Here is a 14700-nt window from a genome sequence, read left to right as displayed (position 1 = left end):
CGATGTTGGTTACTAATATGTGGACATTTTTCCTTTGATCGTGCGGCAAAGACTTGTGATTTCTAAGGGATGAAACTGTTTGTACAACTTTCTAGACAGTCTGAAAAAAGGAAGGGGTACAGTGAATAAGTGTCAGACTGCAATGAGCTGCAAATGGTAGTTGTTTAATACTGGTAGGCGTGCAGGAAATAAACATTTATTTAGTGGTTCCAAGTTTCGAATGTCAACAAGACCCGACCTGGCCTGACTGCTTCGTATGGTGTTACCTTTTGTTTTATTTTTCGCGAAATACTTCGACAGCTCAAAACCGCGAAATCAGATGTTTCCACAGCATACACCACAAGAAGTAAATACGCCATGCTTGAAATGCATGAACATCCAGGTCTTGGCATAAGAAAATAAATCAGTTTTTGTTTCTGTATTTGACTGTAGGACGAAACGGCGCCCAGACAATTCATATCTTTTACAATAGATCGTTTTTGTTCATGCGTCGCATATATGTCCAGAAAATTTAATTGGATTCGCATTTGGGCCGTTTGTTGCTCACTCATTTGCGTTGTAGGCTTACTCACACAAATGCCCCATATACTGTAAACTAAGTGGATTGGGGTACATTGACCGAACCAGTCTAACGACACAGTCCAGCATTACTTCTCGTCTTGTTACAATGATGTCTTCAACACGCATCAGGTTTTGTTTACGCTGGAGGTATCACCCATCTTTCCATGCATTGCGTCTATCAAACATTGTCCAGTGTTTTTTTTTGTACATTCCACGTCTGACAGCGGCGTTGTTGCACAGACTTTGACCGTCACCCAGCTAGCTTTACCTGTTGGTTGGTTTGTTGGTTGGTTGTAACGCAGGGTAGAAACAACGTCGATTTTATAATAAATACTAGTACAACGCTGCAGATTGGTCGTTAAAATTAAGTCTACGGTAAAAAATTTACAGAACGCTCTTCTCCCCCTCACCGCTCATTTGATTTTGACTGTAAAGTCAACCCGACGTTCACCCACCAGATCACAAGAACTCAAATCTCACACGAGATACAAGCCGGTATCATTTACTCTGTGGACAGAGGCGGAGTTAATTACCCATGAGCACTCGGTGCAATCCAAGGGATGGGGCGACTGTATGAGAAAGTTGACATATATAACATGTAGCAATGTGTTAATCTGAAATTGTGCTGTTATATAGAGTGAGAGCATCTCCTTCATAAAATACATTTGCATAAATCTGGCTTTTTTATTTTAAAATGTTGATGTAGACAAGCAGTCGATGCATGTGACCCGGTATTTACAAAGAAATCATTTAAATATGAAACAAAATGTGCACCACAAATGTTAACGGAATTACAAAAATAAGTGAACGATGGTTATATGTGTGAATAATATTAAGCCGTTTCTATGAGGCGCGCCATCTAGCGGCAACAACATTGCTAAATACAGAACTCGGGATCGACCCCAGCTCTCTGTTTCCGAGTTAAAGTTTCACGGGTCGATACTGGTTTAATCTGCTCACACAGTGAGTTGAAATTAACTCTCGATCAAACCCATCGTGTTACCACGTGTGAACACTGTATAATTATGAAAGTACATTCACATATTATGGAAGTTGCGATGTTGAAACGGGAATGAAACATTACCGAGTGAACTTCCAATATTCAAAGTCACTGTCTCTTCGTTAATTCTTGAAATTAGCATTAGTTTATTTAACAATTGGTATATAAGTTTTCAACAATATGTTATGGCTTTATGCAAAAGTGTTAAATATCTGTTTTATATATTCACGTTGTTGTATATATTGATGTTGCTGTATATATTTGTTTTAATAGAAACCATCGGTAAATACAGAAACAGATATACAAATGCGTAAGACACCCGTTTCTGTATCAGACCATCTGAAAAGCAGTCAGCCGAGCAGTGTTTTACGGCCATTCAGGAACAAGGGAAGCGACAGTATACGTACAACACCATCTCACCAATCAGATACAAGTTATTTGAAACCACTAAATACGCTCCGTAAAAATAACATGGTAGCTGATCGAAACGTCACTGAGATTCCTTCGCACATTACAACCGGACGCAGCGGTACTGATGTTTTGACTGATACGAGAAAACAGTCTGGGCGTTATTTGTTTCCTCTTATATTCTACGGTTGCGGACCTTGTGAGCAGTACTCGTTTTTTGTAAGTGGTATTATAAATGCTATTACTCAGAACCGTTCAATAGTAACTATACCCTTCCATAATAACCATTTGCAAAATGCGAATATAAAACGCAGCTTGAATGAAACATTCAATTATTCAAAACTTCGCGAAATTGTAGGATTAATCACCGTTGATGAATTTATTGACGTTTGTGGTACAAACTTCACCGCGGAAAACATTTTACTTGGACCTGGAGGGTATCCAGATAAGAACAATTTACGCGAAAAAGCATTAGACTCGTATCAGGTTGACGTCATAAAAACAAAGAATTATATTCCTAACTTTAATCTGCCTACCAGAAACGAAGTTAAAAAATACCAGGACAATTTGTCGGGAAACACCCTACAGATCTCCAACAATGTCAAGTGTGTGTTCTTTTTAACTTCCATGCGTTTCTATGCCGAGTACAACGGTGAGAAATATAAAGATATCATGGCAAAAATAGGCACTAACTTGGTCAGGGCATCTTATATCCAAAAGATGGCGGATGACGTCATTAAACAAATATCAGATGGTTCACAGTATGCGGTCATTCATTGGCGAAATAAGACAGCAGAATAGTGAGTAGACATACTTAATAATTTTTCAGCTTTCAAATATGAGACACCGCAACAATTAGTTTTAAAAAAATTAGTGGCATCTGTTCTATAAATCGTCCAGGTTAACAATAAATAAGTAAACGCGCTACGAGTTGGCTTCGTGCATGCCACCATGGTCAGCTCAACGACATCAAGGACAAGATATCCAGCAACCGTCCAACATTCTGGCATATATAGATAGTAGTCCTGGAGTTTACTGAGCAGAATTGGCCACCAGACAGGCGAATACACATCAAAGCAGAACTTCAGAAGCTGTGAATTGTTTGGTTGAAACACTAAATTCTCCACGTAACAAAAAAATTATTTAAGATTATTTACAAAAACAAACTTGAATGTCTCTCAGTTCATCAACAATGTCTTTCACTGCACACACCTCAGATATGAATGGAATATCATCATCTTTGAGCAAATGTAGTGTATCATAAGCTGTGTCATAATTATTGGGCTCCGTTTCCAGACAAATGGCGTATATATTAGAAACGACAGGATCCATCTAGCCATGGTGCATATTGCATTATGAGATATCAAAACCTAGTATAAATAATAATGGCGCATAAATTACACACTGGTGGTATAATAATTACACAATACTATATTTAATTTTGGCACTAATCTCACCCCATAACATAACCATGTGTGAATATACAACGGAACCTACGAACGGATAATACCTGGTAAAGATTAGAAATAGGTTATAAAATAATAAAAACAAAAGGAAAAAATATTGTTTCACATTCCACAGAATTAGTACAGGGTGGATGTCACAGTACACTTCAGGAATCTTCCCTTACTGTGGGATACTTTTCAGGTCAACGGACCATAGCTCAGCTGAGTATACGATGATGCTATGTTGTGTAGCTGACTTGAGAAGTCCGTCTCTCGAAATTTATGCAACTTAGCAACCGAAAACTATACAAATTCACGAACCGTGTCTACATAAAATCAAATTCTTTCTATATTTTGATGAGTGGAAAGTTTAACATTGACAAGGTTCGTCTTCATGTTAAATGTCTGTCAAGTATTCGAGAAACCTATATTTCACCGTTTGATGGAGGCTTTGGCCGGGCCGGCGACGTCAATGCATCTCGTTTCATTTTTGGAGTCGAAATACCTACCTTGGCTCACTATATCATTAACGCGCCCATGTGACCAACGCTTTGAATGAGAAAATATGTGTTTTCAATTGTTATTATTACGTTCATCGTTGAATCATTCATTATTCCTTGTTATTCCTTGTAGTTGCAGCCGCACATTGTCTCCAAGTCAATATGCACGATTCTGCAAAAGTGGTCTTCAGGAGGAGATACGAAAGCTGACAGCAGTCAGTGGCCAAATCGCAAACGCCATAGCAAAAAGTGTTTCGAAGAAGAACATCACCAAGTTGTATATGGCAACGCCAGAGTTCGAGCATGTATGTTATACATTATGTTGCACTTCAAATCATCCTAATTTAACCGACGATTAATTAACATTCCAAAACCACAAACCAGTTCCCATTTGGTCAAGTAGAACTGAGATGCACCCATTTACACAAAACTCGTATATTCCAGATTCTCAGGGTTATAGATTTAAAGATGATAGTCCCTGAACAAAGTAACATTTCAGAGCTATCGAGGGGAATTCACAGATGCATCTACAATATATGTAAATAGTGACTATACTTACAGGCACTTATTAATGATATGAAGAAAATATTCCCTGGTACAAAATCAGCAAGTGACATCATTTTGGAAAGTAAATACAAAAACGACAACTATGTGTATTCTTTGGTGGACCAAGAAATTGCTCAAAGTAAGTAGTTTATTTTTTTTTTATTTCGAAACAAAGAAGGTATCAACTAACACTAGGTGGGACAATACAAAGTGTATTATACGAGCAATTGAGTTTCATACTACTAATAATAATGCCCTTAAGATTGTCTGCAAATATTGTCTGTCATGTCATAGACACACATTAATAGTGTTCTGTGAATAGCATCTAAATAATGAGTACTGAGTGTGTTACGCGTCAAATTGCTTTTCACATTAGTCATATGTCAACTGTACAGATTTATATTTCAAAGTATAGACGCAAGATGTGATGAAGTGAATGCATATTCTCAGATCATATGTTTTGTATGTTGGTATGTCATATAGGGCAGACATGGCAGGGCAATAAGTGCGTTTGAATGTAATGGAAATAGACTAGTAATTTTATGTCTTCGGGAGATCATATTTCGACCCTACTTATTCTCTATCATACAATCTATTGTTGACTTGTCTGGCAGATGGGACATATCAGTTACTGCTAAAATGTTTAAATATTGTACGATTTGTTATGTTCTTCTCGTATATATGATTATTGATCTCCATATATCAAATCGTAACCAACAGTCAGTTTCACCAGTGCCAGAAAACATAAATCATACAGAAGAACGATGTAATAGATTAAACACACACTTGCCTTTCGTATCTGATCCAAATTTTTATTCTTCACAAATATGAAGAAGCATTTGGCTGAAACATAGTGCCTTGAAATATCAATATGTTATTGTGCTTACTCATCCCGAATTTAGAGTACGGCGGGTTGATGTCACAAAACTGATCATTATGTTTATCTTATATCCCACGCACATTTTATATCACAGGATATCACACCTCCGATTTCAATATCATGTATCATTTATTTAAATGCTTCCAACTTGTCTTTGAGACCGTCAGAATATTGACTTCTCAAAGACAAATTCTGTAATCGGAGGGAATCGAATTTTGGTCACTGTATTCAAAAGATCGAATGTATTTGTGTACATGCCTCGTGATACCAACGTGATATCGACAATTTTGTAGTTAGTGTCATTTGATTTATTTGTATCCAGCATATGTAGGCACGTGAAATCGTGACATGATTTTGAATGCTCACATAAATACATATTAAAATAAAAAATAAAAAATAGTCGCCTGATGAGTCAAAACAAAACAATTTCTTCTTTTTGATTTATCTGTAGGGGCGGACTACTTCATTAGCAGCCATAGATCCGTATGGTCATATTTTGTGGTATTTTTTCGCGAGCAATCAAACAAAACGTCAGTAAAGCTGTGGGATCTTCCAGGCTATCCGAAATCAGTCAGCATGAGTCTACAGCATATGATGAAATAATATATTGTGATACATTGCTGGTTATACATTCCATATTCAGTGATATCATTTCCATCTAGGTGAAAGAAAACGAAATAGAGAATGGTCAAGACTTGCAAGATATATCTTCAAACGCAACACGATCAAGTTCATGTTTCCACGACAACCATTTCACACAAGAACATCATATAATTTGTTCACATAGCATCGCAAATAGATAAATGTGAACTGATACACATAAAGAGCATTGGCTTTCCAACATGTTTTTTTAATGTACTCTATATGCGACCGTTAGTAAATAAAAGTAGAAAGTAGTATATACATTTTAAACACTGAATGCTAATATAAAGCCGCCTCTATTCATAACATTGAACAACAAAATCTATCGCTGTACGTACTATATACGTTCACTTTGGGGTCACGATCAATTGGTATATTCTTATTCGTTGTTATGAGTTCAAATACAATTTGTAAAATGTCATCGACCTGACTCTGTTTCACGTCTGCATCACTTATGGCATTGACATCAGCCACCATACGATTACTACATTGGCATATTATCGCTTTTAAAAACTGCGGTATTTTTTTTCCAGAAACCTAGTTATTGACAAATTATCTTCTATTAATTGATCTTTTCTTGTGAAAATAATTATTAAATATCGAATGAAATTATAACTGAATAGTAGTTCAAAATATCTAATACAACGCTCATGATCTTAGGAAAAACGTGAGTTTACATTGCTAGTCAACGGTGACCACAATTTCCATACATTTGGTGATTTCTGAAGCGGTTTCTTTGGATGTCATTTCATTCTTGTTAACACTAATGGTGATGTATCTATAACCAAAACATATCGTGCAATTTTCTGTTTTCCCCAAATAGTAACCTTGGTTGTCGGCAATATTGAGCGGAGACTACTAAAGTGCGTGCGTCCCACTACAGTGTTACCTGTAGTATTTTTACAACTACGATTCATACATATAGCACCAGAGATGTACCCCATCTGCATGTTGAAATGACCCGGCATCCATGATTAAACTGAATCTAGAACAGAGGAATGCACAGTTGAGATGTTATAGTTTATTGGTGTGTAATGAATCATAAGAATGACAGGGTTATTGTTGGCGACGGTTTCTTTCAAAGTTTTTGATGACACAACTTTTTAGTGCTAGAGGTTCTTGGACCTTTCGACCCTCAGTGACCAGGCACGAGAACACATCAGTTGAGAGTTAATGAAACATCCAAAATAAGTAAATAATAATGGTGTTGGATGTGTGTATCGTTGATGTCATGGAAATATCATTGTATGCATTCTGCCTGCATGTCTGTGTACAATTACTGTGTATCTGACTCTTATCTATGTCTGTATACGCAGTGACTCTGTCTGCATGCCCCAGTTGTTTGTCTTGTGTTGTGTTGCATCGCTTTGGATTGGGTTGGGTTGGGTTTGGTTTGCAACGGAGGAATAGTAGAACTGAATGTTTAAGCGGTGAAATCACGTGAGGAATTGACCAGAAACAAAGCTGTGTGAGGGATAAACCTCTAAATTAAGTTAGAAACAGCGGTCAACTAAGGGCCTTTATGGGGTAATGTATTGTTAGATTAGTTCAGTAGACACTGATGACTCCCTGGGTGAGACAATTGATAATAAATAATGTTGAACGTATTGAAATCTGGTGTCTGCGTAATATTGACCTTAATATGTCGAACATCGTTCAAATATTTTACCGATTCCTAGAAACCATTATTTTACCAATTCCTGGAAACTATACTGATTCCTAAAAACTATTACCTTTCCGATTCCTGGAAACCGTTTATTGTGTGCGATTGTCACATTTCGAAATCTGATATCACGCCAGGCTGGTATGATAGGGAAATTAATAACAAATTAAATTTTTTGATAATAATAAACTGCCACAAGTGAACTGCACGTGCGTTTTGTCCCCGCCATATGATTAAAATCAACCTGCTTATAGGGGTCATGAACCGGTGGGAACTAGTCACAGTGAAACACACATAGTGGTACGACTCCTGGACGACTGAATTCATATCCGAGGCTGAAAGCCTACAGTTATGGCGTAAGTACCATTTCATAAAATATAGTTTAGTATACTCCGCGTACTTAGTGCAGGTAGGATAACATGGATCACTCCATTATGTTTTGGGCTGATTCAATATATCTACCTCAATGTAGCAAGGTACATTTATTAGCTCCAACAATACTGAGACGAGGCATGATTTGATTTGAATATTCATGAGACAAACAAAATCCAGTCGCCATTAGTTTTAGGAGTTCCCTTCCCTTAGTGTTACAGAGTTCATTTTGAAGTCAATAGCTTCGTCTGTTTATCTTGAAACACGCTCCAAACCATATACGATACAAACTATTGGATTGATTTCTTCAAATGAGTTGATTATATCAATTAAACGTAATTTATTTAAGCTTTCTTGTCGGCAATAATAAAGTGACAAGTCGTGAGTTCAAACGACGGGTTGAGTAGTATCTGGTGATTTTCATGTCGACGACCATAGTGCTTTTCAAAAAAGGGCAATACACTGTCAGGAAAACAGTTCAATTAAAATGTATGGCATTCGTGCGCGCTCATTGACAATTGTGTTTACCTTTCGCAATGTGTATTGTGACAGTATTATATACTAAAATGCCTGAGTGGAGGCTACGTGTACACTTACAAATTGTGCATATCAATATCAAGCATATCAAGTGTTGAATTAAATAAAACATACGAGTTGCCTTTCTCTTGTAGACTGAGTTGAACTCAAAAATAAACGTAAAAATGTTTAAAAATGCAAACACGTGCATTTATGTCTTGTAAAATGTATACAACTTAATTATAATTATCATTTTATATAATATGGCTGACAGACGGTCATTTTTCTTTTAATATCCATGCCGGTTCCTAATAAATCTCTAATAGATCACTTGATTTATTTGACAGTTATGACAAAAGTACAATGAACATAGGTAATACCGTAGGTTGTGTTGATTTGTGATTGAATCAAATTTGTCGAGCTGTTTGGAATCGTTTCCCGAACCACTTAATTTTAACTTTGAGCATTAGGATTATTTATATTGGTTTGCATTGAAATTGACATACAGATGATACATGTAGCCGTTAGATAGATCTATACCTAAACATGACTTTGCAATTTTGGAGCACTTGGTTAGTCTAGGGATAATCACTTGCGTTCTGAATGTCCCGGAGTAAGGGTTAAAACAACACATGTACATTGTCAATGCTTGTGTTTGATTTTCTCTATTTCCTGGCTGTGAGATTGTTCCCTGTAGTTTTTTTTTTTTATATTATGTGTGATTTTTTTCGAAATCACACCCTTTGACAATGACCACTCAAAAGCCTGGACCACACCAATTTCTTTCAATGTTGTATATTCTATACATGACTTTCAATGAAAAAAAATACAATAAAATATTTGAAGTCAAAATTCTTGAAATTCTTCAATTTGATAATTTTTGAAAATGCCCAAACAATGTTATGTAAATTTCTAATGAAACACGAAATAACAATTTATGAGAAATTGGTTGAATTGAAATATAAAATTAAGGTTTAATAAAGAAGTTCAGACATAATTCGAACAGGTCAGACAGGATAAAAATGCAAACTATTTTATTCTAGTTAATTATTTTATTTAATCTGAGATTAAATCCCTTGCTTATTTTTTATGCCTTGACGTAAACCCTCATTTTCACCAACTTACTACTGTTGAGAAATTAACATCTTAGTAATTGAACTATTCGTTTATTATTCCAGGACTTGCAATGTTAGACGGAATAAAAATAAGCTGATTTTAGTATTAATTGGTCGAACTGGATGTGGAAAAAGTGCAACTGGAAACTTTATTCTCGGGGAACAGAAGTTCGACTCCGCAAGACGGTTGTCATCAAAAACAAAGATCACCAGTTGGGGTAAATGTAATATCGACGAGACGGAGATGGTAGTCATTGACACACCTGGCGTTTTCGATACCGCCGCGGTGAAAGATAAGGACACTGAAAGAAAAATAGCTTCCGAGATTACGAAATGCGTCAGTATAGCTGCTAGTCAAGGAGAAGGATTAGATGCTTTTATTTTAATACTTAATGCTGATGACAGGTTTACTAAAGAACACGCAGAATGTTCGGTGAAAAGATGATGGATTATCTGATTTTATTATTCACGCGAAAAGACCAGCTTGCTAAAGATGGTATGACACTAGATGAGTTCTTGACGGATGTGCCAGAGTTTCTCGGAAGATTGCTCGCCCAATGCAAATACCGCGTAATTACATTTAATAATAAGAGTCAAGATGAAGACGAGAACATAGCGCAGCGTTTCCAGCTTGTAGAAATGATAAAAGCGATGAGGTCACAAAACGATAACTCTACATTTAATAATTCGTACACTGAATCAATCCGTGCAGAAATAGTTGCAGATCAACAAAATTATGAGGGCGAAAACGCTGCAGATGATCAGTGTGTTGCTTTGGTAGAGGAATCCTCATCCATATGGAGCAAGCTTTTTAACATTACTTATGTCTTAATCGAAGGTATTTGTAATTTGTTTAAACGCTAGGCAGTGTGATGAGTCAGTTGAAGCCCAAATTGAAATCTGCAAAACAATTGATTATAGTATTTCAAAAACAACAAATAATTGTTGAAAATAGCCAGTCAAATAATCCTCACATAAGTTTTTAAAATCAACAAAAAAATGATGCAATCTGAAGTATATGCATTTACACGTCATGGTTGAACAATAGTTTAAAGAAGTCTGGTGATAGCATTCTAGTGTAAATATTGTTTGAAGATTTCATGACACTAATTAGTCTATATTGAAGAAATGAAGCAAACGGTTAACATCATGAGACCTGAATAAACAATTTGTCTCAGGTCAACTAGACTGGTTATGTTGGCCATTAGTTGTGACTGTAGTGTCTGAAATCTAACAGGCTTTGGCAGATCTCATCCTGACTCATATATGTTTGTATATGTGCATTTAATGTATATAATCTTACATAACAAATATTATATTTCCTGAGTATTTGACCATTTTATTTCTCATAAATTTCTTGAGTTAACAATGTTTTGATTAGATAGTCACTAATTCATACGTGGGATGAATTACAATGTTGTTTGATTTTGTTTCTCTTTTTACTTTATTGTAAATTTAATCGCTTCTCGCGTTGTATTCTTCTGTGTAGATAAGAGTTACTAGTAATTTACTGTGGTATGTTTCATCGTTATGGTCAATCACTTTTATTTTTCCTGTTAATGTACAATGTGCAAATGCTGTACATGTTTGCCTGAATTCTGCCGCTATTATTTCTTATTTACATTAATGATCTTTTTTTATGGTAGTATATATTTTATTATATTCGTCACCATCGGAAATATATCTTACAACAATCGCATACAGCGTCAAGTGAGAATAATTATAATAGTTATATTAATTATGCACAGATTATAAATTTAAAGAAAGCATACAGTACAGTTAATATTTAAATCAGTTTGTACGTAAACAAAATAAACTTTAAATAATGTACAAGTGTCCCAACTATCTTGATTTTAAGAATGACAGTGGCTGAGCACGGGTTGAGGATACGATGACGGTCGAACTTAGCTGATTCCGGTACATGATATCACAGGCTACAGTCCATCAATATCGTCCGATTCCGGTAAATACTGTAGAAACAACGTTCGTCAGATGTCTAGTTCGAATAAACTCAAGTTTGGTAGTACGGTTCCTAGCTTCGCCATACGGGAGCATAGGTCCAATAAGTGGCAAATGGTCATTGATACTCTGTGCAGACGAGCCCCCGGAGCACAGCTTGCTGAGTCTGTACAAGTTTTCCTCCTGTAAACGCCGTCTCCCAACAACACCGGGTTCATTTATGACACCCTACACGGTTTCCGCCAGAAATAAAGGAATTTATGTTTCTACAATAACCTGACCCCAGCTTATACCTGGACTTGCGTGTCTCAGGTGCCCCGTGATAAACGTGTTGGCTCGTCTCTCAGTTTGCACACGGACACCTTTCTTCCAATGTAAACTTTTTGCCGATGATTCTAATCTATTCCACTCTTACACAAATTCTTTAAATGTTCCAGAAATAAACAACAACCTAACTTTGGTGAGTGACTGGTGTCAAGCTAAAAAACTAACAGTAAATAATACTAAAACTAACTACACAATTTTCTCAACTTCTAGGAAACAGCTAAGCAATTTTCAAAATATCAAGATGAATGACACTAATCTACAGAGAGTTGATACAACCACATACCTCGGACTATTGATTGATAAAAATCTCACCTGGAAACGCCATATTAATTTCTATCTAAAATTAACCCTATAATTGGCCTTATTTCAAAGTTATGTCATGAATTTGTTTGCGCGTATCTGTTGACCGACTTAGTTAGCTGATTATTAGCGAATTGCTGTGTTATGTCTGTCATCGTTTAGGCCTATTTGAAGTTTTGGACGGAACTTGGCTCAGTGATTTGAAACTAATTACGAGATAACCGTCGCTATTCTGACAGTTGGTATTCGTAGTTATTAATGTAGTGAACGATTAATCAAAAGATATGACGCATTCAGTACTTAGTGTGATTGGCTTTATGATTGAAGGTTACGCCCTAGAGTCTTTTTTCTGTTTTGTAATTGGTTTTGAAACTGAATAAAGAGAGTTTGAGTTGGTCTTGGGGAGTACAGCAGTCCGAGAGGCCAGTCCTGGAGAGTCTTGGGACGAGTCTTGACGCAGTCTTGGGCGAATCTTGGTTCAGCCTTGCGATAATCTTGGGGACTTTTCCTCAGGGCGCTGTGTCTTATAGAGTGCTCCACAGACCGACTAAAACGAAAGCTGAAACGTATTTCGCTGTGTGTGTCTTATTTGACCGCACCTCAAGGGGACGTGACATAGAGCCGAGACAAGATTCCACCCTGGCAAGTGTGGAGAACCCCGAGGGAGAAGAATTTCCCCCTGATAGTTACGTCACCTACTCCCAAAATATGTTTTAATCTTACTTTACAACACTTTGATTTTGCCACACATTTCATACGATTTGGAAGTATGGGGCAGGACATCTCCAAAATTATTCAAGCCAATCCACGATGAACAAAAACGATTAGCACGTATTATCCTTTTCAAAGACAGATATACTCACAGCCAACCACTATTAAACTCGCTACACATCCTAAATATTTATGACCAATTTAAATACCAACTATGCACATGTATCCATGATCTGCACTCTAATAGAATCCCTCGTAATGTGTGTGACTATTTCTCTTTCCCTGAACAAATTTCTCTCTTCCTGGAAAACAAACTAGCTTGGGACAATCATCTATTGACTACCAGGGAACTATACTTTGGAATAAGTTACCGTCATATTTAAAATTAGCTCTATTCTCCATTAGTTTGTATTAGGTTTTGAAACATACTCTTTATAGATTTTTTAATCTCTGTTGCTTTTTATCATTTATGTCACAAATGGTCTTCATATAATTGAATAAATATTTGTGCTATTTCTATTTCCCTGCCATAGATTATTGAAAGTTTATCATTATCATTATTATTATTATCTTACATATTTTCATAATTTACTTGTATTTATTTAATTTAGTTATTTATGTATTGATTTCCTTGTAATACTTACAATCTATGGCGAATAAATAAATAAATAAATAAATAAATAAATAAATAAATAAATAAATAAATAAATAAATAAATAAATAAATAAATAAATAGAAATATACAATATAGCCCATATTAATTGCAATAATAACTTTTCTGTAATGACAGTTTGTCCCTTTGTCACGTATTTACAGTTTCATGTTCCGGCCTTTAATTTACCCGTATAATGATTAATAAAATTAAAAATTGAATATAGTCATATCCCATCTTAAACTGCATATGTTGTATACTGTCATTAGCATGCGGCTCATTCATATAAGTCGTGAACTGGGCAAAGGTATACCCGATTGCGTCAGAGGTCGCTACTTCGCCCTCACCGACGTATTTGGAATGTTTTTTTGTTTGTGTAGATGTCAACTGCGATAAACGTACTGTGATGAATGAATAGCTATTCATGTTAATATCCACGCAATGTGCATGCACACAGCCATCTATGAGTAAAAGTAATTAAGTTTCTAAAGTGTGTAACATTAAACCACTGTTGATATTCGTAGGTCTATTGTTTTCTCCTTGCAAACTATTGGCCAAGGATGACCCCATACAAAGCGTTTGGAGTGAACACTCTCACATAATGTGTTGGCAGTTAGTACACTCTTAATATCTATAATTATATTACGGTCACAAATTAACACCAGTGAAAGTAATAGAATGTTATATTGAATAATTTATAATCTACATGTATATATAGATCATTAATTATAGTTATTTACTTCACTACTTTATTCATCTCATTCATTACTGAAACGTCGACCCCTCCCCAAACACTTATCCACTGTCGTTCCATTAAGCAACACTCAATTTAACTATTGCACCATTTTTTATACAAATGAAGATTTATATATGATGAAATGATAACTTAATGTCAATGACCCCTATGTTCCTTTTGTCAGTTAGTAGTAGAAACTAGGATTCAGCCATTCCTGGACTCACTCGAGCTTTCTTGGCTTTTTCCATACACTCTTTTGCAAGTTTCTAGAATTGCCTGATTTTTGAACTATCCAGAATATGGTCATATTAGTGTCACCAGATTTCTCTCAAATATTAAAAAACTTACTGATTATTGGAAAACGATG

General features: G+C 35.8%; 3 protein-coding genes across 3 annotated transcripts; all 3 read left to right on the top strand.

The window, feature by feature from the left end:
• The first annotated feature begins 2511 nt into the window (after positions 1 to 2511).
• Positions 2512 to 6412, top strand: LOC146740208 (uncharacterized). Its single transcript, XM_085501638.1, has 4 exons — positions 2512 to 2769; positions 4048 to 4219; positions 4476 to 4599; positions 5792 to 6412. Exons 1-4 carry the CDS (start codon positions 2597 to 2599, stop codon positions 5941 to 5943), a joined length of 621 nt encoding a protein of 206 aa, XP_085357764.1. The 5' UTR covers positions 2512 to 2596; the 3' UTR covers positions 5944 to 6412.
• A 1501-nt stretch (positions 6413 to 7913) lies between these two features.
• LOC146740207 (GTPase IMAP family member 4-like) lies at positions 7914 to 10903 on the top strand. Its single transcript, XM_085501637.1, has 2 exons — positions 7914 to 8001; positions 9712 to 10903. The coding sequence occupies exons 1-2, from the start codon at positions 7997 to 7999 to the stop codon at positions 10091 to 10093; spliced, it is 387 nt and encodes a 128-aa protein (XP_085357763.1). The 5' UTR covers positions 7914 to 7996; the 3' UTR covers positions 10094 to 10903.
• LOC144346249 (uncharacterized) lies at positions 10093 to 10512 on the top strand. Its single transcript, XM_078007122.2, has one exon. It carries the CDS (start codon positions 10093 to 10095, stop codon positions 10510 to 10512), a length of 420 nt encoding a protein of 139 aa, XP_077863248.2.
• Positions 10904 to 14700: the final 3797 nt, after the last annotated feature.

This window comes from Saccoglossus kowalevskii, chromosome 7 (genome assembly GCF_978046115.1).
Source record: "Saccoglossus kowalevskii chromosome 7, keSacKowa6.1, whole genome shotgun sequence".
NCBI lineage: Eukaryota > Metazoa > Hemichordata > Enteropneusta > Harrimaniidae > Saccoglossus > Saccoglossus kowalevskii.
The sequence above is the reverse complement of the archived record's forward strand: the minus strand, read 5'-3'. Positions and strand labels throughout refer to the sequence as shown.

Bases quoted from the DNA above. Each gene is read 5' to 3' on its own strand.
- LOC146740208 (XM_085501638.1), top strand. From the start codon at position 2,597: ATGCGTTTCTATGCCGAGTACAACGGTGAGAAATATAAAGATATCATG. The intron at 2,770-4,047 runs GTGAGTAGACAT...TATTCCTTGTAG, and splicing joins CGAAATAAGACAGCAGAATA to TTGCAGCCGCACATTGTCTC. The intron at 4,600-5,791 runs GTAAGTAGTTTA...ATTTATCTGTAG, and splicing joins GGACCAAGAAATTGCTCAAA to GGGCGGACTACTTCATTAGC.
- LOC144346249 (XM_078007122.2), top strand. From the start codon at position 10,093: ATGGATTATCTGATTTTATTATTCACGCGAAAAGACCAGCTTGCTAAA.